Genomic DNA, 24,343 nt, shown 5'->3' with positions numbered 1-24,343 from the left:
ATTTATGTCACTTTTGAACAGCGGTATACTACTGTTGCCTTTATTTGTCCAATCTCAATACCAAAAGGAAAAACAGTATTTTTTCAAGTTGAAATCGTCTCTTCAAACTTGCAAAAAATGGTTACCATTTGAGCAAATAATTAATTGTTGATTAGTTCTCTATATGCAAAACAAAATTGTATACTTATAATTCAGAGATATGTTTTTTTTCCTTAATGAGTAATTGAAGAAATTAACTATTTTTTGTATCAAATTAAACATCAACCTGAATATTACAGATTCTAAAAAAATTATGTTTTACATAACCTTTGGATAGGGAATTTTTCCCATAACATGCATTTAAAAAAAAATTGCTTGAAAAGCAAATTGACTAATGCATTGCAATCAAAATGTTCATTCAAACTAAATGCACTTTAACTAGATGTATTTTGATACAAATTCTGAGAAAATGATTGTTTTGAGATGGTAATACAGTAGTTCAGGGAAAGATTGTTCACGACCTAGAATTCTGAGTGGGTCAAGCGTTTAATTAAAACTCATGCGAGAATATACGAGATTTGGTTGAACTGGGGGCAAAGTCATATATGGTACACATCAATATTCGGTGTTTAATAGGCGTTAATTAGGACGCCTGCCGCTTTTCCGTTTACCTGTGAAGTCGTTGAGTGTCATCTGTTTTTTGTTTGTTTATGTTTATGTGTAATAAAGTAAAATAAGTAATATTTTGAAAAATTTCGGGACATAGTGTTTAAAAATTACGGGAGAAAATTGGAAAAGAAAATTGAAATTACTGCTTGCAAAAAGCCAAAACGAAATGTTTGATAAAGAAGGAACGAGGTCCTTCAAGTCCCTGGAAGCTGTTAAGAACTTTGAAGATCTTTGAAGAAGTTTATGTGCAGAAATATATTTTTTTGTTGATTGAGAATAATTTCCAAAAACATGCTGGCGTAATGGCATTAATTGCCAAAACAGTATAGCATACAATGGTGACACTACATAATTTATTCTCTTTAGCATTTTTTCTGGAGAATATAGATAAACAATCTAAACCATATGATTGTCATGTAAGACGGAGCTTTTTGAAAAGTTGTTGCTGGTCATAACACATAGTCGTAATGAATGATATTATGCGATGTATTCAATAAAAAATAAACATCATGGCTTCATAAATGTTATGTTTTCAATATTGTATAAATAATCTGACCGTTAAACCTTGGTACAGTATATACGTTCCTTGTTCAAACCATAATAAAAATATAAAGTTCCCATAAAATCAAACAGCTTCAGATCGTCATATGGAATTAAAATCTTAGCAAAAAAGCTGCACCCACTTATAAGATATAAATGCTTTACTCTGACATATATATTGGAATTAACTAGATGTTCTATATACAATATTATGTATGCTTCACAATATATCAAAATAAAATGTTGAACGACCCATCTCCCCCTCCTTTCAAAAATTGTCAATATCCGATGCATTTGAATTAAGCACAAAACATTTATATAAATACACGCATGCAATCAGAGCTAGCATTTTGAACATATATTTTAATGGTACCTAACTGTCAGAACATGATTACGATTATTAAGGGTATATTAATTGTCTTTAACTGTCGCCTGGTGAGATTAATAGTTTAAGGTAAAACTTTATGATACCATATGGCCTAGGTGTTGATTGACTTTTATTTTTATGACCTAAGATCAGTTCCTCAGATATGGTAATGAAATAGCACCTGTACCTTCTTGAATATACAGACGATCTGCTAAAGTGAACATCACAGCATGAATCTGTCCATTTTTGCGTGAAGGTAACATTCAAAGTCAGGTGACATATATCTAACCGTTCCTTTTGTAATTAAGATTAATTAACATAACGGTCAAAATAGTCTGTTTTAATATGTCAGTGGAATCTTCAGCTTTAGAAGAATGTAACAAACTTTGTATTTATAAACGATATAAAGTAGTATTTGGTTTTGAAAGATACTTAGATTTTCATTGTAATGTATCTATATTAACAAAATTGCGTAGCGGCACACTTAGATTACATGTTGAAGTTGGTCGTTATCTGAATACTCAAAGAGAAAATAGAATTTGTATATGTTGCAATATGAATGTTTTGGAAGACGAATATATCATTTTGTTTTATCATGTCCAACGTATAGATCTGTGCGCATAGAATTTTATATTTATTCTACTATTCTTGGCCAAATCGGCACAAGTTAGATAATTTATTCTAAATCTCTGACAGTAAAACTATGCATTTATTCAAATGCAGCCGCTTGGAAAATAAGATTACATATAATGTCATAATATTATTGTATACTCTGTAACTTCTGTTCTCTGCTGCCTTTTATTTGTCATATGTTGTATATATTTTCGTTTGCCATAGCATGTGAAAATAAATTATGCATATGACTACAGGAATAACGATGCCGATCTGGTAAATCAATAAACTGATAATGCCCCCAGTTTATCAAATCTCGTATCTAATTAGTCGATAACGCGAAATCACGATTGATCATGCACATGCGCATTGCTTCCCTGAACTAGAGTATTAGAAGTGACTAGCAACAAACGAAATTAAATTACTGTTTGAGTCACTTCTCACTTATACTTTCTTTTCAGTGGGGGAGGTTTTGAAGGTACTGGGTCAGTGGGATACTTGCTACTTTGTAATAAATTATGCACATAATTAATGTGCATGTGTCCTAAATAAATGACCATACGGTCTTCAACAATGAGCACTAAATTTAAGTTACGTTGAGTTCTCATATTTCTTGTTTTGGTTTAAAATAAAAGTGTAGATATTTTTAAACTACTACAAATATTATCAATTGTAATAACTAAACATAAGAAATAAGAACTTGATTAGTTTACTTATTGTTTGAAGTATTCAATAATATTATTGATTTTTTACAAGCAATTAAATTGACAAAAAAAATTATGAAATTGTAATCTGGCCATTTCCAAGGGAGGTAATAACATAAAATATTTAAATTTGTAATTGGAGGATTATAGTGTACATAGCTAAATTATTATAAAAATACCCACAGTGACATGTTTAGTGTGTGATTGTATGCATTATCAGCAGATACTTTAAAGGTTTTGAAAAACGTGAATCACTTTAGAATAGCATTAATTTTTAATACATAATTAAACATATATATCTCAGGATTTTTTTGGTTAGTTTTCTAAGTTTCTCTTTTTTATTATCAAATATTTAGATTTTGGCTCAACAGGAAAAAAGTGTTTACCTCAATTGCATGTTCACCATTTCTACAGAAATCATTATTGTTAAAATCCTAGCACAAAACCTTTAGTTTTTGATAATTTGATTTTCAATTACGAATGATTTCCCCTTCCCCCTAAATAAAATTAAAAGAAATCAGTTTTTGACTAGGAATAAATTTTGAGGAGCATATGATATATTTTTTTCAGTTTTCATTGAAATCCCTGAAATCAGCCCAGGGCCCCTACCCAAAAAAGAGGTTTTCTCCAAAATTGTTATTATTTAAATAATACAATTATAACAGGTTAAATAAGAAAACAAATATCTGCTGAGCTTCATATTCATATAGCTACAGTGAATCCCTTACTGATACTCTATAATAAAATTGAAAATGGAAATGGGGAATGTGTCAAAGCGACAACAACCATGCAGTGGCGGATCCAGAAATTTTCATAAGTGGGGGCCCACTGACTGACCTAAGAGGGGGCCCGCTCCAGTCACGCTTCAGTGATTCCCTATATGAGCAACCAAATTTTTTCCCAAAAAGGGGGGCCCGGGTCCCCTGCCCCCCTCTAAATCCGCCTCTGACAATTAACCCGACCATACATCAGAAAACAGCCGAAGGCCACCAATGGGTCTTCAACTTGTAGCTGTCTGTTCAACAAAATGTCAGACAAAAAAGTCAGACAGAAATTTTCAGATTTTTGAGTTGAAATTAATATATTAGAACATTGAGATATATGCATGTGTCTATTATAGTATAGGGAATCGCCCCACTCACACTGTCAAAACTCTAATCAGGCAATAAAATTAGAAAGATCATCTCATAGGAAACATGTGTACTACGGTAAGTTTCAAGTTGATTGGAAGTTCAACTTCATCAAAAACTGCTTTGACCAAAAATTTTAACCTGAAGCGGGACAGACGGACAGGCGGATCAACAAATTATTGCACAGACCAGAAAACATAATGCCCAGAAATCACCATCATGGGGCATAAAAATGTCATATTTCTTTTTCTGTCATATTTTGAGATTTAATATGCCTGCATGGCGCCAGTCTTATATACCCAATTGAAATTTTATTGATACTAAAGAGATCTAAAAGAATAATGGCATGTAAAGTATTCAAAATTCCAGCAAAAATATTTGTGAGCAAGGGTTGCTGGGGTGGGGTTCAGATAGCTTGTCCCTCCTTTTGTGGAAAAATTTGGTTGATTATACAGGGAATCTTTGAAGCATGACTGGAGCAGGCCCCCTCTTATGATAGTCTTGATCTGCCACTGATCTTATCAGATGGTTTAGGAGGTACAATTCAAGAATATACATCTAATTATCTCCCTTGGATTTATGCATTTTTAAAATCTATCAATTCTGCATTTTATTTTAAAAGCATATAAAAAAAAATCAAAACCTGAACTAAATGCAAAATAAAATAAGTAAAATTGATAAAATTCAATCAACTTAATTGAAAATATTTGTAAGGCTCTTATACTATTTATACTTTTATTTCAAACCTTAATACAAAATACATAAATTTTGGGTAACCAAATTCTGTCTATTGTTGAAGACCGTATGGTCATTTATTTAGAAATAATGCACAGTATATACTGTGCATACATAATAAAACCATAAATCAAAACAGTCCTGTAAACCAGGATACCATTTCTTAATACTTGCAAGATGTCATAAGCTTTTATATATTACAAAATCAAATTACCTTTTGACAATTTTTTCTTATCATCTCCATGGTTTGTTATATTTATCTTATTTTCTTCTTCTGAAATTTTGAAATCTTTATCACCTAAAAAGAGTAAAATGTCTGGATAATTAAAAATTTAGAAAAAAGGTTGGGGGATCCAATTAAATGATCCCCCCTTCCTACACTGATGACAAGCATCATTATGAAAGGTCTAAACTCAATGATTTGCTTAGTTGTCTTAAGCTTGTATATATTTATTATCATATACTTAGACTAAATAACATATGATTTTAACCGTATGATATCATAATAGCATTAGATTTATGTGAATATTTTTGAATTGGTGCTTAGTGGGCTGATATGAAAAGCTTATTCCATGCTTCTAATTTTATCATATGCTCTTCCGTTACGTTATAGCATGGCATTCCGATGATACTCGGCAAATTCAGGAAAAATACTCCTCATTGGTACGTTTTCAGTGAAAAACATTACAAAGTAGGGTACAAAACAATTATTTGGATACAAGAAGTTATATTGTGTTAAATGAAAAAAACCAACAACAAACAAATGATCAAATAAATGCATTTTTAAAAGTTTCAAACATAATTTAGAATGTTACTTTAAAAATGTTGACTTTTCCAAACACTGTTCATTATGTATGTTGTTGAATTATTTTTTTAATTGTCCATATCAAAATATATCATAATGTTGTTTTTCTTTTCTGTTGAGGCATATGATTGAAAGATTTAATATTGAATGTACTACATTTGGGGTCTGACGTTCGTGAATTTTCACTCTTTGAACTTCTATTGGAGAACCATGTAAAAGGGTCAATATATTAATCTTATTTTTCTCCATTGTTGAAGCATATGATAAAAAGATCATAAGATGTCATTTTTCATATGGCATGTATTATCAGCCCTCCGTCAGTATCAACTCTCGAGCCGTGCTCCTGGGCTGATATTGAACCTAGGGCTGATAATACATGTGATATGAAAAATGCCATGTAATAATCTGATGATATAAAATTCATACCTTTTAATGTTTTTTTCTTATCATCTCCATGTTTTGTTATATTTGTCTTGCTTTCTTCTTGTGACATTTTGAAATCTTCATCATCTAAAGAGAATAATTATTTTTGTCAGGGCTATTCCAGAAAAAAATGTATGCGAGGGGGGGGGGGGGGGGGGGGGGGGGGGGGGGGGGGTTGGAAGGCAGTTTTTGTCAGCACCTGCCACCCAGACAACTGTAATTGAGAATTACATGTATAGTGCATTATAGTGTGAAAAGTTGCTCTGATACCCATCACCCATGTATTATTAATACAATGTGCCTTCCAACCCCCAACCCCCCCATACATTTTTTTCTGGAATAGCCCTCAGTTAAATGTCAGTAGTGAATTAAGAATTTAGAAAATAGTTTGGGGCATCCTATAAAATGATCCCCCCTTCCCAAACTGATGACAAGCATAAAGTTCTAACCTCAATCCCAGTCCATGTGTGGTAGTCTTGGCCATTATAATATACTTGAAAAGTATCAATGACCTTTTGATGTTTGATAGTTGTAGTAACCAACCTTTATATCAGAAATTAAGTAGGGGGAGACCACCTACTATCTACTGAAAAAAGGGGGGTTAATAAAGTGTTCATGGTGCAATATAAGAACGAAAACTGAATGTTACCTCATTCATTCATTTTAAAAAGGATGTCACAGCTGCTTTCACTATCCACCACAAAAGGGTTGAAGTGCCAATACCTTAGCATATATTTAACTACCGGTACTACTGCAACTTAATGGCTGAACCTATTCTCTAATATTCAAAGAATTTTGAAGAATAAGTAATGCAAGAGTATTTAATGATTATAATAGGCGGTTCATTACCTTTCATGTTGACTGGTACTTTCACCATTCATACCCTGTATGTGGTATTTTTTTCAATTTATTCCATGAATACTTTATATAAAATTCCAAACTTTAGGCCATACTTGTCAATAGCATAGGAGGGCAAAAGTTCTGGGTATCGCTTCTCAATGATTATGGCCTGTTATTATCGTACCTTCATCTTCACAATCTTCATCCATAGCATCAAGCTCATCATCAATAGCATCCAACACTGATTCAATCCCTTTTAATACAGCTTCTTCATTATCATCTTCCTCTAATGCTGAGTCTATCATACCACTGCTTATCTCTTCTACTTTTCTCTTCCTTATCTTAGGTTTCTTCTTAGGTTTTGGTGTTTCTAGAATTAAAAAAGAGCAGCTCAAGAGACTTTTCAAAAATAGCATTAAAATAATTTGAACAAAGTTTTATACATTTTGCAGGCATATGTATCGGATGTATCCTGCATTGTTTTGATCATTGTTAATTTGTTAATGTTAAATTTAATCTGTTCTGTTTTCAGTAATATCTATACACAGTAGTATCACCTTGTTTATAAGGCAGTTCACCTAAGTAATCTGCTATCTATATTTTCTACACAAGGAAATGCGTGTACGAAGTCAGGAATATGACAGTTGTTTTCCATTTGTTTGTTGTGTTTGAGCTTTTGATTTTGCCATCTGATAAGGAACTTTCCAATTTGAATTTAAACTCTTAGAGTTTGCTATTTTTGTACGTTTCTATTTCATAGAAAAAAAAAAAAAAATTTAGAACTTTTAAATAGTACATGGTGGTTTGAAAGCCTATCAAAAAGCAAATTAAGGTACAGCCTTGATTGGAAGTGATTAAGATTTTTAAGCAGCCTGAACAACTAAGAAATAACCATTTTACTTTTTTGTAAAATTTTTAACCATGAAGCATTGAACTCGTCAAAAATATAGCACCAAGATTGATATAAAAAAAAACACCACTTGCATGGTTATCATACAAACTATACAGTTTATAATATATAACTAAGAAGACACTTTGATAAACATTTGATGGGTGTTGGTTATTTCAGCATTTAATAATTATATCAAATGATCAATTTAAATTTTAAGCATGGCCAGGTTTAATAAAATGTCCCTTATGACCCCTCATACATTTATTTCTGGAAAGGCCCTTTATTTTTTGCATTCAAAATTCTTATACCAGTATATAATATAATACTGAGGAATTTTTGTGCAATAAAATTATAACACAGAACAAATAAAATGTTTTGTAGAAATGAAAAATTATCCTCAATGATAATTTGTCACACCTTGTGAACTGTCTGATTGGTAAACCTTTCCATAGGTTCCTCTATATCTTTTGGCGAAACTAAAATTCTTCAACCTATCCTGAAAGCAAAAAATAGATTCATTCAAAAACCACAAGTTTAATAAATCCTTTCCCTCTCTGAGCTTTTTATTCATAAGTTACTAGATATGATCAAATTCTAAATTAAATAGCAGATAGCTTAACCCTTAGACTGCTACGTGCGACTATTGTCGTTCCGATAAAGCAGTCCGCTACTGCTACACGCGACTATAGTCCTTTCCGTAACTCGTTTGTTCACACAGTTACCATGGAGTTGGCCGTGTCAATATTCATGAGGTTGCAGCAGTTTAGACTTGTATGGATTTTGATTGGTTAAAAATCTGCATTCTATCGAGTGTCTCTTGACTTTAAATAAGTATATATAAGACAGGTATAAGGCATGAAAAAAGTGACAAAATGGCGGATATTGTTTGGAGTGATGGCCAACACGTTCAGAAGTATTTCAATAACAATGTAACTGCTGCGGCCGATTTTAAGGATTTGAACGAGAACAGAAAATATAATAGATGGAAATAAATTCATTCTAGCAAATCTGTGAACAGAAAACTTTTAAAGCGAGAACCACAGGGATTCCCCAGACCATGTTCGAAATGGATGTTTATCATTTGCGCCAATATTGATCACTGACATCAATAGATAAGAACTTTAAGTTTGTGAAGATTATTTATTGATGAAAGCTATATCAATGAACTTGTGGTATAAATATCTTTGTACATGGATTTCTGAAGTAAAAGTCGGCGCAGTGAAAGTCAGAAGGAATACCAGAAAATAGTTGCAGTTTATTTTAGATTTATGAGTTTGACTGTCCCTTTTGTATCTTCTGTCCCTCTTGCATAAAAAAGGACGTTGGTCCGAGCAGAAACTTTTTTCTTTTAACCCTTTCAAAGCTACACAAAAAAATAGAAAAATGGCTGCTGCTGCTGCATTTTTTTGTGTTCATTCATTAGAACAGTATATTCCTTTTCAGACTGTTGTATCTTTTTTGTTATAAGAGATACAGAGAAAGTTATTGCATGAAAAATGTTCAGGAGAGTATGAACTGTAATGTTAGACAGTTATTTCAGTAAAATTTTTATCAGGTTACCTGCATTTACAGGTAATTAACAGGTAAAAGGTGTAATTTATTACATTTGTGTTGAATTTTGAATAAAAACTACTTTTAGTCTTCATCTATTTTGTTGTTTTATCTGCCATATAATAAAGAAGACACCAATTGCTTGATTCCGTAGCGTATTGCACCATACACAACGTATTATGTAATCGTGGCACAAATCAGTGGCTCCATCCTCAAAATTTTCAGTCAACGTCGGTTTTCCCCCCTTTTTCTACGTCTCGTAATGATCGATCAAATCATATTTCCCACACGAATTGAATGTAATAAACACATTGAGATAACAAGAAACCTTTTCACTAATCCTCGTCGTCATTTTCGCCATAGAAATGCTGAAATTTTTCCATATTTACAGCTTCGTTTCCGATTTCTGCCATTAGCATTTGTATATTTGTTTTTATTTCCCTTCAATTTTCCTTCTACTGCATGATTTTACAATAAAAATTGCCGGGATTTCAAGTGCAAATGAGACCTTGCATATCCTAGATTCATACAAGGAAAAATTAGAGAGGACCCGAATGAAAACCGAATGGTTTAAGAGTCCTTATGAAAAATCTGTTGTCATCGCGGCATATGCCGCGAATAGCAGTGGCAGACGGCGTATGTCATCGCAGCATATGCCGTGTATAGCGTTAAAAGGGTTAATAATCACAATGGAACTAGTTCTTAAAAGAGATTTTCAACTATATTGGTTGAATTCTGAAGTCATGGATACTTTTGTAAAGTTTTTACATCCATGGATTCATTAATAAAACATGAACAAAATTAAATTTACCTTTGTTTACCTCTATTTGCACCTGTACAGGTAATAAATGACCAGAGACTCACACAAAAATAAAATAAATAAAAAATTTAGAATCTAACAATACTTTTTTATATAACTTTTATTGATGAATATTCAATATTTACAAAGATGCAGCAATTGTAAATAAACATGTTTATTTCATCAGTGATGAAAATTTTATTCAGCAATACACAAAAGTACACTAGAAATGAATGCAGCTGTCTAAGGGTTAAGACAAATATTTTGTTTCAATATACTTTTTTTTTCTTTTAGTTTATAGTTATTCATGGGATTAATTATTCATCAATTTTAAATGATTTTTTCTTTCAAAACTTTTATGAATAAAAAGAGTAACAAATAATCAACTGTTCAAAAATTCAACAAAACAATTGAAATATAATCGATCAGCTTTTTGAAGAGAAGAAAAGACCAACCAGTAAACACAGAAAGTGAATTCTGAATAGCAATTTGTATCAAATCTGATTGTCTCATGGTTTAAAAATAAATATTGTTTGAACAAAATGCACAAATTTAGTCCAACTTTTCAAACCTGTAACTTGCAAAGAGATTTTAAATTAGTCAATTATCTAGAGTAAAACAGTAACTGTTGACAATTGGTAGTTAAATATTATTTCAAGATCAAATACCAATGCTTATGTAGTCAGGCGTAATAAAATAAATGTGTGGCTTCAATTACCCTACCCACACTCTTTTTTAGTCTTAATAACTGCCTACCTTAAAGATTTTTTTGTCAAATTTTCATTAAGCACTGTTAAAGTCAGAATGTTGCTCCCATAGACTCAATGTAAAAAAAAATAATCCCTACCTAGTACCTACCCTACCATTTTTTTTTTTTAGATGTAACTGGAACCACACATACTATTTTATTTGACCTCATTTGAAAAGTTTAAAATGTAAGAACTTTAAGAAGTCTAAATATCTTTCTAGTGTCTATCCTATCAATCAGATGAACAAATTATATACTATACTTACACTAACTGACATATCATAAGCAAGAAGTGCATTTGTTTTAGCCTTCACTAAATCCTTTGAAAAACTTGCATATCCTTTCCCTCCTTTTGTGGGCTTTGGAGTCTGAAAAATATATGGTATTTATACTATGTCTATTTTGTAGTTAAAAGGAAGAACAGTCATCAGTCTTCAACTGAAAAAAACCCTGACCAATGATTCAATACCTCTATTTATTTCATTAAAAAGACTTTAAAGCATAAATTCCAAAAGGATTAGATTTTGATATGAATAAATATTCTGTTGCTTTTAATATTTACTTTGAATCATGTCATAAAAACCATACTATTAAGTGTTGAACAAACTCTGCACCTAGCAAACACCTATTGGGTATTGGAAAAATAAATTGTACTACAATTATTATGTGCAACTCATGAAAATCTACTGTAAAGTCAGGAGTCCTTAACAAATGTAATAAAATAGTTCCAGGAAAAATTCAAATTGAAATCGCCCAGTCGAAATAAAACAAGTGAACATCTGTAAAAATTTGACTGTCATGTGCTAGTCATGTAGCCGTCAGACGATCAGGCATTTTAACAAGCCAATCTCTTAAGGAGGCTGTCCAAGTAAATATCAGGCAAATCCTGATATGGGTGGCACAACATAATTTTTTTCCCACTGAATTTTTGGGTCCAATGCAATGTATATAATCATACAAAGGATATATATATCAAAGATATTTTTGAATCAACAGTGGATGGCTCATAAAATGATTTTAAAGTTCACTAACAACGCAACAAAATTTTGTACAAAAATGAAGAGTTATCTCCCCTTTTCAATGAATTTTCAGTGCTTTCTATGTATTTTTTTTCTCTTTATTTGTTGCAGTTAATAAAAAACAAATTTTAACTTTGAGAAAGAATGAATTTGTGATATGAAATAGATGAAAAAATTTGGAAAACAAAATATGTCATGTGCTATCCACTGCCTGGTTTTTCCATGGACCTCTTAATAATTACTGCATTGGTCTCATCTGATTTTTTCTATAACTGATATTAAATACAAATATTTACCATATCCTTATCTTCTGTATACTTTTTGATTGAAGTTGAATTGATCCATGCTCTAGATACTTTATCATCAAAGAAAACTACATGGTAATGACTCTGTAATGATTAAACATGCACATTGGTTTCTTTACATTATACAACGTGAAGAACTTCGAACAAATTATTGTATCTTGTAGTTCTTCAGTTTATTTCTAAACTGTGGATTTGTTAAACTGGTCTGTGTTTAACACTTTGTGTGAATTTTCTTATTAAAGAGACAATATATCAGATAGGTTTCTGAACTTACTAGGAATAATGTTTGCCATTATTCGTAACTTTGAACCTACTATACCACTTTTTATATTTTGTTTTTTAGGAGGATGGTAATTATAGATTTGAACATCTTGCTAATATCAGTCAGTACACTTTCCCGGTGTACAACTTTACCTCCAAATTTTGTATGTGGATCATCAATTGTACTAGCTTGAAATTCCCAAAAGTCATTATTAACTACTGCACAACTTGCCTCACTTAGCTTAATTGGATTTAACATTTTTGCCAGAGTTCATTGATTCACAATAACAAGAATACATTAATGTCTGTATTAAAAGTAGTCTGAAATATTTTATAGAAACAAATTGTGTAAGTGACATACTGCTATTGAGAATACTTACTGGGTACATGCTGTATGGTGTCATTAACATGAAATAACTCTCTGAATCAGGATCTATCTCTATCATAGCTGGCCACCTGTAAAAATCATTTATAATAGTAATCACAGAAAATGTCTTAATTGTGCTGCAGGAAAATCAAACAGATAATTCTACTAAATCATATTTTGTGCACAAATATAAAATTGAGAGTATTCTTTATGCTATACAAGTATACTTTTACTAAGACTGATTTCCAAAAGGGTGTGAAAAACGTGTAGAGCAGAACATGCAAAATATGTCCAGCTGATTTTAATCAAATTGTGTTTTTTTTTTTTAGACATGTTAACCATGTTACTAGGCTACATTATCGAACATATTTTTTTTTACACTAGTTAACACAATAATAATTGATTGATGTGCTTTAGGGAATGTGGTCAATTTTATTTCTTTAAAATGTAGGAGGGTAAGAATTTTTAAGGGACATGCATCCAAAAAACAGGCTTCAAGTTATTTACTAACATTAAATGGAGATACAATCCACCCATAAACCTATTTCAAATTAAAATAAACTTCCCTTCTTCCCTCTTAAAATAATAATAGCCCTCACTAACCTAAATTGACAACAACAAAAAATAATCAGAACATCTCTAGCATATTATAACTCCATAATATATATTACCATGGAAATCCCGCCATTTTAGCCCAAACAACAGAACCTTCAGCAAAGTTTGTAAATATGTGCTCATCTTCATTATAATTCTGCTCATCAATATCACAGCTGTTGTATCTTTTATCTGTAAAAAACAGAAACAATAACTTCTTCATTTTCATACAGTTATGGCAATTTGAAATCTTATTACAGTGAGTTGACTGTTAGTGTTGCTCTCCACCAATTGCAACTCATTCAAAATTTTGACCAAATTGCAATTTGTTTTTTAAAATCAAATTGTTCAACTGGTCAGAAATTTGAACCAACTGCTGTAGAACACCCAGCCAAGTCATGAAAGTGCAAGGTGATTAAATAAAACATACTTACAATCCTATAAGACTTTAACTCCACTTTAATGATGTTGTGACAAAATATATATGTGGTGGTGTTTAACGACCTTGACTGGCCTTTCAGCCCTCGCACGGTGGGCTCGGTGCCCGAAGGCGTTTGGTGAGCTTTAAATATTCTGGTGCCATGGGTCAGGAACAAGTAGTGGAGGTCGCAATATGGAGGCCGCCATCTTGGTTTTGGTGAGTAGATTTTGGTTTTTTTAACTATTTTGATGTTTATTTTCACTAACGGCTGCTTTCAGGGCCAGTTTGGTCAGCTTGGCAGCCCGCTAGCCTCGATGATGGAGTACAGGTAGATAATCTCGGACAGTTTGTATAGTTATATTATATTCATTTCCATGCTGAAGGGGAACTGTTTATTTTGAATTGCTATTAAATTGTCCAAACTAAGCTTTCATATAGTTTTTCTTTCTAAAAGTATTCTATATTTATAAGAATCAGATATCATTTTAAATAAAACATCATATATTCAGTAAAATATGTGTGAAATAACAATATGCTATTGATAAATTTTCAGGGGAGATAACCTAAAATATTATTCTTTTGAATAAAGACTTTTTGAAAGAAAACTTATTATCTCCCCCATGGAAACTTCCTACAAACATATATTGCAATTTTACACATATTTTACTGAATTTGAAATGTTTTAATTCACATAATGTCTGATTCTTATAAATACTAGAGCACAGCCGTGATATCGCAGGTCCGTGACTGAATTAAAGTATATAACTATGCGCATGCCTTATTTTAGTATTAGTATCGTCATTTGATTAAGTCATGCCGATTATAAGATACACAGTTTTCTCCGCTTTCAAATCTTTCTGTTTGAACCCGTCGAACTGGAACTTATCAATTATTGATAATATTAATTATTTGGAAAACAAAAGGTCCTGGAATGGAGTACTTTTTAATCAACAGCATTGTCCTATATTAGTCATAAATAAAGTTGAATTCTTTGATTCCCTGTTTTACGTCATGCCCGCTAACAAATTGAAAACTGTACCTATACGCCTTATTTTAGTCCAGATTTTTAGTATTCGTATTGTTATCTTAGAAAGTCTAACTGATTAAAATACTACAATAGGTAACAATTTGACAATTAAGTAGTGTCAACCCTGTGATTATGACCCGTGTAATACTATATAACATATTAATCCTGAATACACTGTTTGGTGGTGCGCCTGTCAGATGCGGAACGTACAGATAAGGTAATCGGTAACAGGTGAATATACTATTGGTATCGGTATTGGACTCGACCCTGAACTTCTTAATTATTGGCAATATTAATTACTTGGAAAAGAAAAGGGCCTGGAGTGGTGTAATTTTTAATCTACACCTTTGTACTATATTAGTTATATATAAAGCTGAATTTTTTTATTCATCGTTTTTACATGATGACGGCTGACAAATTGGACCTCGTAATTTTAGTATTATAGATAGAATACTTTTAGAAAGAAAAACTATATGAAAGCTTAGTTTGGACAATTTAATAGCAATTCAAAAAAGTATTCTATATTTATAAGAATCAGACATTATGTGAATTAAAACATTTCATATTCAGTAAAATATGTGTAAAATTGCAATATATGTTTGTAGAAGTTTCCATTGGGGAGATAATAACTTTTCTTTCAAAAAGTCTTTATTCAAAAGAATAATATTTTAGGTTATCTCCCCTGAAAATTTATCAATAGCTTATTGTTATTTCACACATATTTTACTGAATACATGATGTTTATTTTAAAATGTTAATGATATCTGATTCTTATAAATATAGAATACTTTTAGAAAGAAAAACTATATGAAAGCTTAGTTTGGACAATTTAATAGCAATTCAAAATAAACAGTTCCCCTTCAGCATGGAAATGAATATAATATAACTATACAAACTGATAAACTGATTTTTGTCACAACATCATTAAAGTGGAGTTAAAGTCTTATAGGATTGTAAGTATATTTTATTTTATCACCTTGCACTTTCACATTTTGACTGAACAATTTGATTTAATAAAACAAATTGCAATTTGGTCAAAATTTTGAATGAGTTGCAATTGGTGGAGAGCAACACTAACAGTCAACTCACTGTAAGAAGTGAGCTAAAACCGCCGCCGCCGGATCACTATCCCTATGTCGAGCTTTCTGCAACAAAAGTTGCAGGCTCGACAAAAACTACCTTGACCAAAAACTTTAACCTGAAACTCCCACTTTCATTTTCTATGTTCAGTGGACCGTGAAATTGGGGTCAAAAGTCTAATTTGGCATTAAAATTAGAAAGATCATCTCATATTAGCAACAAGTGTACTACGTTTCAAGTTGATTGGACTTCAGCTTCATCAAAAACTACCTTGACTAAAAACTTTAACCTGGACGGATGAACGGAACCACAGACGGACGGACAGACAGACGGACGGACGAACAGAGCCACAGACCAGAAAACATAATGTCTCTCTACTATCGTAGGTGGGGCATAAAAATATCACATTTCTTTAGCTTTAATAATTTTTGTTATGCACAAACTATTTTCTTAAGTACTGTGTACCATGATCAAATTGTAAGAATTTAAGGTATATTGAATAAATGCTTTACCTCCTATGTAGCACAGCATTTTAAAATATGTCAATTCATTTACTTTATATTTTAAACTCCAAATGCATTTTTTTTACCAGTTTTCCATACATAAGCAACCCGTTACACTCTAAACTGTACAATTCTCATTGCATATTGAACATAGAATTAACCTTTATTCATGTTGCAAGTCCAAACTTCTGGTAGTTCTGATGGATCCTCACAGTCTGGTAAAAATCTCCACTTAGAACAGTTCTTATCCCCACACTGAACCCATGTTCCTATTAATGCAAAGAAAAATAAATCATTACACATATATATATAATCGAACAGAAAATTGTGCTGAACATCATTAATAACATGAATAAAGCAATGCATCTGTAGTGTATAATATCAGTTAAAAAGGAAAAGTTCTATGAGATCTTAAAGTTAACAGTTTCTTGTTACTATACTTCAATTAGACAATTTCTGTAAGTCATTAATTTTAATGGCAAATTATTATAAGACCAGGGTATTTTGATTTTGGATGGTATTTGTCTTGCTATAACCATACATTTGATTAAACCTTGGATATTATATAAGCTACTTTTTTCTTTTTAAAATTCAATTTATGCACAAAAAGACAGCTAAATTCTTTGAAAAATTAATAATAATTTTGTGCTAAATACTGAATACAGAATGAACAGTTAATGTACATGTTTCTTGGATTGTTACCAAAAAGTAATATACAAAAAGGTAAGTATGGTCAATGGTAATAATTATCACAGCTAGTATGATCAAATGTCTGACAGACAATTGTAAATTTTGGGAAGTCGAAGATATCCTAATTACCTAGCTTTTCTCTTGTCAAGTATCTTTCTTGCATTTCTTTTTTCCTTGATTTCTCCTTTGAAGCCAGTTTATCTGTCTCTAGTGAATTTAAAATTAAAATTATTTCTATATGCTATCAATTTTTTAAAAGCCTTTGGAATGATAATTCTAGAAATAATAATAAAAAAAAAGTAATTGCTTTCATCGAATTATAATTGCTGACTGATATGAAACAATCACTTTTTCTGAGTAGTGTTTTCCTCATTCAAATTTCCATTTAAGATATACCCCATATAAATTTTATTTTCATAAAATATACCTTTTTCTCTTGTTGGTTTCTTGGGCACTTGCACCTCCATTTTCAATTTCTTCTTACTTGACTTTGTTTCACTCTTTGTGCTTTCTTTCTTCAATTCTGAAAATCACAAAACACAAATTTATAAGAATGCACATGTTGTTAAGCTTCTAACCAAATATGAAGGCCTTCTGTTCACCATAGTAAGCTAAAAAAAAAAAAAGGCCCAGAAACTTTGTTTTAAATCATATCATCATTATTAGCTTTCTATATTGTCCAAATAAATGGACATAGAGACATACAAACATGATACAGGGCACCTATTTTCGAAAATTTTAAAAGAAAATAACATATAATACAAAATTGGTATAGATTACATGTTAACCACATAGACCAAAAAATTGAAAATAGCATGTTCTGTTTAGAGTTTTGCTCTACAAACCTTCAATTTTCTTTGGGAAGTTTAGCTGTTTAGGTGCTAGTTTTTGTTTTTTAATGGAAGAATGATTTTCTGATTTCTTGCTTTTTTTTGGTGGTGGAGTTTTCTGTACAGGTAATTTGTAGTCTACTTCACTGCCCTCTGGTGTTTCCTCATTTACATCTTGAAAGTTTGGTTCAATAGTATTACTGGAAAGAAGTGAAAAATTTTCATTTCATAAACTGTAAATTCAGAAATTATTTCGTGCATTTATTAATGCAATTTTGTCATTTCAGACTAAAATGTGATTTTAATTTTTGCAATATCAAGAAAAATCCTGTTTAATTCATATAAAAAATTCAAAATGCAAGTTTTTTAATTATTGTGATTATAACCCTGTCGCATTTTTCGCAATAATTTCTGAATATACAGTAATATGTTAAAAGTCAGGTGGCACATTAGGTTGATTTTGATTTTATTTTTTACTTCTGTTTATATTTTTGCCTTTATTTTGAACATCATATTTCAAATTAAGTTTATTTCTTAGAGGGATGATTTCTCCATAGAATGCATTATTTACAAGTAAAATAACTAGCATCAGATAAAAATTTGTGCACAATCCTTGCAAAATATTTTCATTGCAGAGGGCTTTATTTGTACATTTTCCAACATTCATAACAAGATTTCATCAACAGAAATGTTTAATAAAACAAACTTATAAGTTCTTAATATGTTTGTATATGGAAATTTAATGGGAAATACATACATATTATATAACATAATTAAAATGCATTTTTGCTCAACAGATATATTAAAATGTATAGAGATACTAACCTTATGCCTTGAAGACCATTTATCACTTCATCAGGTATTAGCTGTGATAGAGCCTGACATTCTTCAACTTCATCCACATTCTCAAATTCCAGAACATCTAACTCCTCCTCAGACTGAAGCTCTTCATCAGAATTACATTCATTTTCGGACTGTTTTTCTTCTTGAACTTTGACATCTGTATTACTTTCTGATTTTTTGGGGGCCTTTTTTTTGTCAAACTTTTTACTTGTAGGAACAACTTGAGCCTGTGTCTGTTCTTTTGGTTTCTTGGTGTTTGTTGCTTTCATCTGTTTTGGTTTTGTAACTTTTTCAGGAATAGCTTTCCTTTCTTTTTGTTTTTTCTCTTTTACAGGCTTATTTAAAGACTCATACACTAAAAAAAAAGTAATTTAACATTTAGGCATACAAATTTGCCACAAACTATTAATTATGATAAGTAAATGATTACAGTCATTCTATAAATTTCACAGTTTTAGTCAAATTGAAATACAAAGAATATTCAGCCTGGATTCATGAGAGAAAAGAAGAGCAGAATAAATGGATACAATTTGCATGTTTAAAAAAATGATAGGCATGTAGAGATTTCATATTCAATTCCTTATATTATGGGATTAAAAGTAGAACTGAAGCAATTAACTCTATAACAAAAATTGCTCATTTTTTCAACTGAAACATTAATTTCATTATAGTTTGTGTCTTATAAAGCATACATTGATAACATTAATAATTTCTGCTGAAACTGCCATTATAATTTTTCCTATGGTATATAGTTTTTTTCTTCTGCAAGAAAGTGCTTCTAGAAATTAAAAAAAAAGGACAAATACCCATCATGTTTAAATGTGTTCAAAAAATCTAATTCAATTATGTTATAAACCAGTAGGCAAAAAAAAAATCTTAATTTTAAAACATACTAGTCATGCTAGTTGAGAAATGTAAATGAAATATTGAACAATTCAAATTTGGACAGATTATGTTTACACATTCTTAATGCAACAAATTCAAATCTATCATAATCTTAGGAACCTCATTCCTTTTTTGATGACTTGAGATTTTTATTCTATTAAAGAAGTAAATGACAATGAACTTACTTTCTTCGAGAGATGTGTTGTTACATCTATCTAGAACAGCCTGGAATATTTCTTCATATTCTTGGTCTGAAAGAGATCTTGGTGGTTTTGATGCTTCTTTAGTGGTAACATCTGATGCTGGAGCCTTATTTAGAAAATAGTATCATGTTGTTAAAACAAGACATCCTTTTGACAGAACTGAATGAAAGAACCTATTAGTGACCATATCCCCACGTCTCCCCCTTACCCAACACACAAAGAACCTATTAATTAGTGACCATATCTTCACGTCTCCCCCTTACCCAACACACAAATAACCTATTAGTGACCATATACATGTACCCACGTCTCCCCCTTATCCAACACACAAATAACCTATTAGTGACCATATCCCCACGTCTCCCCCTTATCCAACACACAAATAACCTATTAGTGACCATATCCCCACGTCTCCCCCTTACCAAACACAAAAAAAACCTATTAGTGACCATATCCCCACGTCTCCCCCTTACCCAACACATAAAGAACCTATTAGTGACCATATCCCCACGTCTCCCCCTTACCCAACACACAAAAAACAGGCAAAGCTTATCATAGGTATAGTTTTTCTATATTTACTTTCAGCTTTGGTTTCTACCTGTTAAATATTCAAACAATAATATAATGACTTACAAGCGATAAGAAATAGAGACCATAAACTTGCTGTTATGTAAACTACATCAGTTACAATATGGCTATATTAAGAAACATATTAAACCTTTTCAATCTGAATTTCTGACTGTGCTTCCTCATTTTGCTGTTCTTGCTGGCTTTTAATTTCATTTGAGTCATCATAGTTTTTCTCATTTTCAATAGCAGGCTGACAGAAAGATTCTTCATTTTCTTCTGTGCAAACCATCTCATCACCATTTTTAACCTCATCATCTTTATCTTCTTTTTCAATAGAAGAGTTCTCTTCATGTTCCATATTAGGGTCTCCTCCAGCTTTAGTTTCATTTTGTGCTTCAGTAGCTTTAGTTTCATTTTGTGCTTCAGTAGCTTTAGTTTCATTTTGTGCTTCAGTAGCTTTAGTTTCATTTTGTGCTTCAGTAGCTTTAGTTTCATTTTGTGCTTCAGTAGCTTTAGCTTCTTTCTGTACCTCAGTATCTGACTAAATAAAGTTAGAAAAAAATGTAGATATTTAATTTTCATTGCATTTCAAAGGGAATCAATAATTGTAATATAGCCCCACTTCTAGAGTTGGGTATTATTTTTGTCTAAATTTGTACATTTGTAGAGGTTGTGACCTAAATTATAAAATATCTCTAGTTTCCAACCTTTTACCAAGAATCAGTGTCCTAATTTCCTATTTCTAGAATAAGATTTCATTTCATTTGTAAGAAGGGTCAGATAAAATCTTATCTACATAGTTTCAAGGTATGAGAAAACAATGTTGTCATAAACGATTGTCTTCTATTTTAACTTTTCCATTGGCTCTTTTCAATGTCAACACCAATTGACCTGAATTAAGATAAGATTTCAGTACCTTCTTTTTCTTTGGCTTCTTTGGTTTTGACAAGTTTTCTGTTTTGTCAGCACACTCCTGTTAAAAAAATGTAAATCCTTGAGATTATAAAAATACCATTTATATAGATATATTGATATTTCTTATTCTGTTTATGATCGTCATATGCACATTAGTTCAAATCAGGTTTGAAAATGTTATTGTCAAAAACAAATGAATATATCTGATTTCATCTTCAAATGACATTTCTCCAATTTTTTTTGGTATAAAACTTTAAAACATTAGAAATGAGAATGCATGATCAGTAGTTGTGCTATAAAGCGTGGTTTGATCCCTTTTCTGGGGAGAAAATTTCAGGGACTGAATTTTTTGGTCTCTCTCTTGACACCATTTACGAGTAGGGTCTAGAGAAAGGATGATAGTTTGTAAAGGACGATAAATGGCCGTGTTAAGAGAGAAGACACCCATGAAGATTTCCAAAAAGAGCAGGCTAATGCCGATGCAAGGCAGCACTCCGACCAGCAATGTTGAAAGGGATTAATATAAGTTGCAATAACTTGTTTCCCAATCAGTTATAAATACAATATGTTTAAACTAAAGCATAATCCACCACTCATAATTCCAAGTATTGGAAAACATGAAGTCTGCATTTTTCAGATTACATTTACTCAATCAATACAATCATGCTGATGCTATTAAAGAAGTCATTCTATTCAGCAATATTTTTTAGATTAAATTGCAATAAAAGTTTTTTTTATATTCAATTGATATATCAACAGCAAGGAAATAGTTGTCCCACAAATCTAAAAAGTGCTCACACATCACAATTAACTCATTAGGTTCAAACTGATGACCAAATATGAAGACATTCTATCATAATGAACTGTAAACTGAGAAATTTTGTGTGCATTTATTATTTCAATTTTGTCATTTTGGAGTAAAACGCGATTTTATTTTTTGCGATATCCTTTGTGAAAAATCCTGATTAATTCATATAAAAAATGTCAAAATGCCAGTCTAAATTATTGCGTTTATAACCCTGTCACATTTTTGCAATAATTTCTGAATTTACAGTCTATACCGTGATATGCAGAAATCATATCATCCGTTATTTTTTTTTATGAAAATAAAAACATTCATAATACTGTAAATACATATTACACTAAACTATTCATTTCTATTCAGAACTTTATAAGTACTGACAACATACCAATTGTCATGGCTAAGACTGGATTTGAATTTAAATTTTGCAAACACTCACAATTAACTTATTTTAGTGAATCCTCAGATCCCTTCCTCCACCAAGATCTATTTAAGAACAGCACTTACCCAGTGATCTGGAAGGATTTTTTCTCTATGGGCCCAGGGCCCCTCAAAATTAAATTCAAGGGGCCATTTTAAAAAATAATGGGCCATGTTGTCAAATGAATGGGCCATTTGAATTGACTACAGTGAAAAAAGTAAAAAGTGTATATCTCGGCAAAGAGATGGTGGTACTTACCTTTATGATTTTAAATAATATTATAGATATTGTGCCTGTGATTTTGTTATTTCAATTCAACAAAGAATGTAAAATAATTTCTTCCAAACCAGATAATATTTAAGATATCCTTTATTTACAATGTTTCTACTGCTACTGTTGTCTTGTTCATGTGCATGGTTTTTTTTACATTAAATTTCGGTCTTCGTCGATACCATACTATTCCTGACGTTCCGTATTAGAGGACGTATTTGGCATTTCCTCTGCACTTCTTGTATTATTATTACTTCATCACGATGACAACAATAACAGTAGAGAGTATCATTAATTGATAAAACAAAACAACAATTCGCAGAAGGCATGTTTACAAAATGTCAAAACAAGCCAAAGACCAAAAAGTGACAAGGACAGTTAGTCGCCTTTTATGGAGACAACAACTATATTCATAAAAAGGCTTTGGGGTTTTTCAACGAAAAAGTAGCAAGCTGAACTAAGTTAAAAGATAATAATTATAGAGACAAATCTCGTCTGTACTAGCCAAATTTTACAAATTTAAGGTTGTAAAAAATGATATCATGAATGATGGTTAATTACGTTTTTTGGGTAATCAGTTACACCCATGGTTCTATTATTTCCATAGGAAAACACCCGAGATGTCCCAAAAATATATAGGTGCTCCTATCATTGGAGGAACATTACACAGTTGTGTATACACACATGGCGGCACAGAACACGATCGGAAATCCATTTGACAATATCTAAACATATCGAAACGAAGTGAAAAATATCGTGCGCCACGTGGGCGCTTACATAAGTCACTCTATAGGCGCAGGGCGCACGACTTTCCCGATCACTGCTTACCTTATCCTTTTTCACTTTCTTTGGCTTTGAAACATCAACATCGTCATTAACATTAGATTTCACCTGCAACAAGGATCAAAAATAAATTTGAAAATACTTGTACTGGTACGTAAAAATAAAGTGATATGCAAAGATAAGAACAAAGATATTTCTAACAACAAAATTGACTATGATTACCAGTATTTCAGTTGAAAATACTTCAGCTTCCTCCATCAATAAAAACTGGCTGCCAAGTTATAGCCAAGGTTGCTGATACTATTTAAAAGTGGCAATAAGCACCAACCATCAATCAATCCATCCAACAACAAAAACTTAATGAAAAGATTTTTTTTTTTTACTTAACAATAAATCAAATCAATTACTGCATAATTGTTCATAAAACATTACCTTTTTTATTTTCTTAGGTTTTGGTTTATCTGAATCAGTTGGTTTATTTGAATCAGCATCAGTATTTGACGGTTCCTGAAAATATCAAAATCACAAATTCATCAGAATGTTTCAACTTTTTATATATAACTTTTGAGCAAAATACCATTTAAAAGCATGCTTATCTTATAATTTTTGCAGGTCTCCTTTGATTGACATATTGCTTCAAATGTTATTCAATATTAATTTCATATATTATTTTCATTTATACTGCACTCGTTCTATTTGAGCAGTCAAAATGCGTTGACCGTATATTTCTATGTCATATACAGTCACTGACCTGATATCA

At 31.3% G+C, this 24,343-nt stretch overlaps 1 protein-coding gene across 1 annotated transcript in view; it reads right to left on the bottom strand.

Annotated features, from left to right (window-relative positions):
- The window catches only part of LOC143057569 (uncharacterized), a 35,446-nt gene that overhangs the window by 3,915 nt on the left and 7,188 nt on the right, over positions 1-24,343 (bottom strand). Inside the window, exons 6-23 of the mRNA XM_076230886.1 lie at positions 24,016-24,090; positions 23,629-23,691; positions 21,309-21,365; positions 20,541-20,933; positions 19,805-19,928; positions 18,717-19,089; positions 17,907-18,091; positions 17,489-17,584; positions 17,191-17,268; positions 16,533-16,640; positions 13,418-13,532; positions 12,760-12,835; positions 12,110-12,202; positions 11,061-11,162; positions 8,114-8,192; positions 6,989-7,174; positions 5,968-6,051; positions 4,951-5,034 (exon numbers count right to left, since the gene is read on the bottom strand). Of these exons, the coding sequence (XP_076087001.1) occupies positions 4,951-5,034; positions 5,968-6,051; positions 6,989-7,174; positions 8,114-8,192; positions 11,061-11,162; positions 12,110-12,202; positions 12,760-12,835; positions 13,418-13,532; positions 16,533-16,640; positions 17,191-17,268; positions 17,489-17,584; positions 17,907-18,091; positions 18,717-19,089; positions 19,805-19,928; positions 20,541-20,933; positions 21,309-21,365; positions 23,629-23,691; positions 24,016-24,090 (2,371 nt within the window). The remainder of the gene's footprint in view (positions 1-4,950; positions 5,035-5,967; positions 6,052-6,988; positions 7,175-8,113; positions 8,193-11,060; positions 11,163-12,109; positions 12,203-12,759; positions 12,836-13,417; positions 13,533-16,532; positions 16,641-17,190; positions 17,269-17,488; positions 17,585-17,906; positions 18,092-18,716; positions 19,090-19,804; positions 19,929-20,540; positions 20,934-21,308; positions 21,366-23,628; positions 23,692-24,015; positions 24,091-24,343) is intronic.

Source organism: Mytilus galloprovincialis, chromosome 13, assembly GCF_965363235.1.
Source record: "Mytilus galloprovincialis chromosome 13, xbMytGall1.hap1.1, whole genome shotgun sequence".
Lineage (NCBI taxonomy): Eukaryota > Metazoa > Mollusca > Bivalvia > Mytilida > Mytilidae > Mytilus > Mytilus galloprovincialis.
The sequence above is the reverse complement of the archived record's forward strand: the minus strand, read 5'-3'. Positions and strand labels throughout refer to the sequence as shown.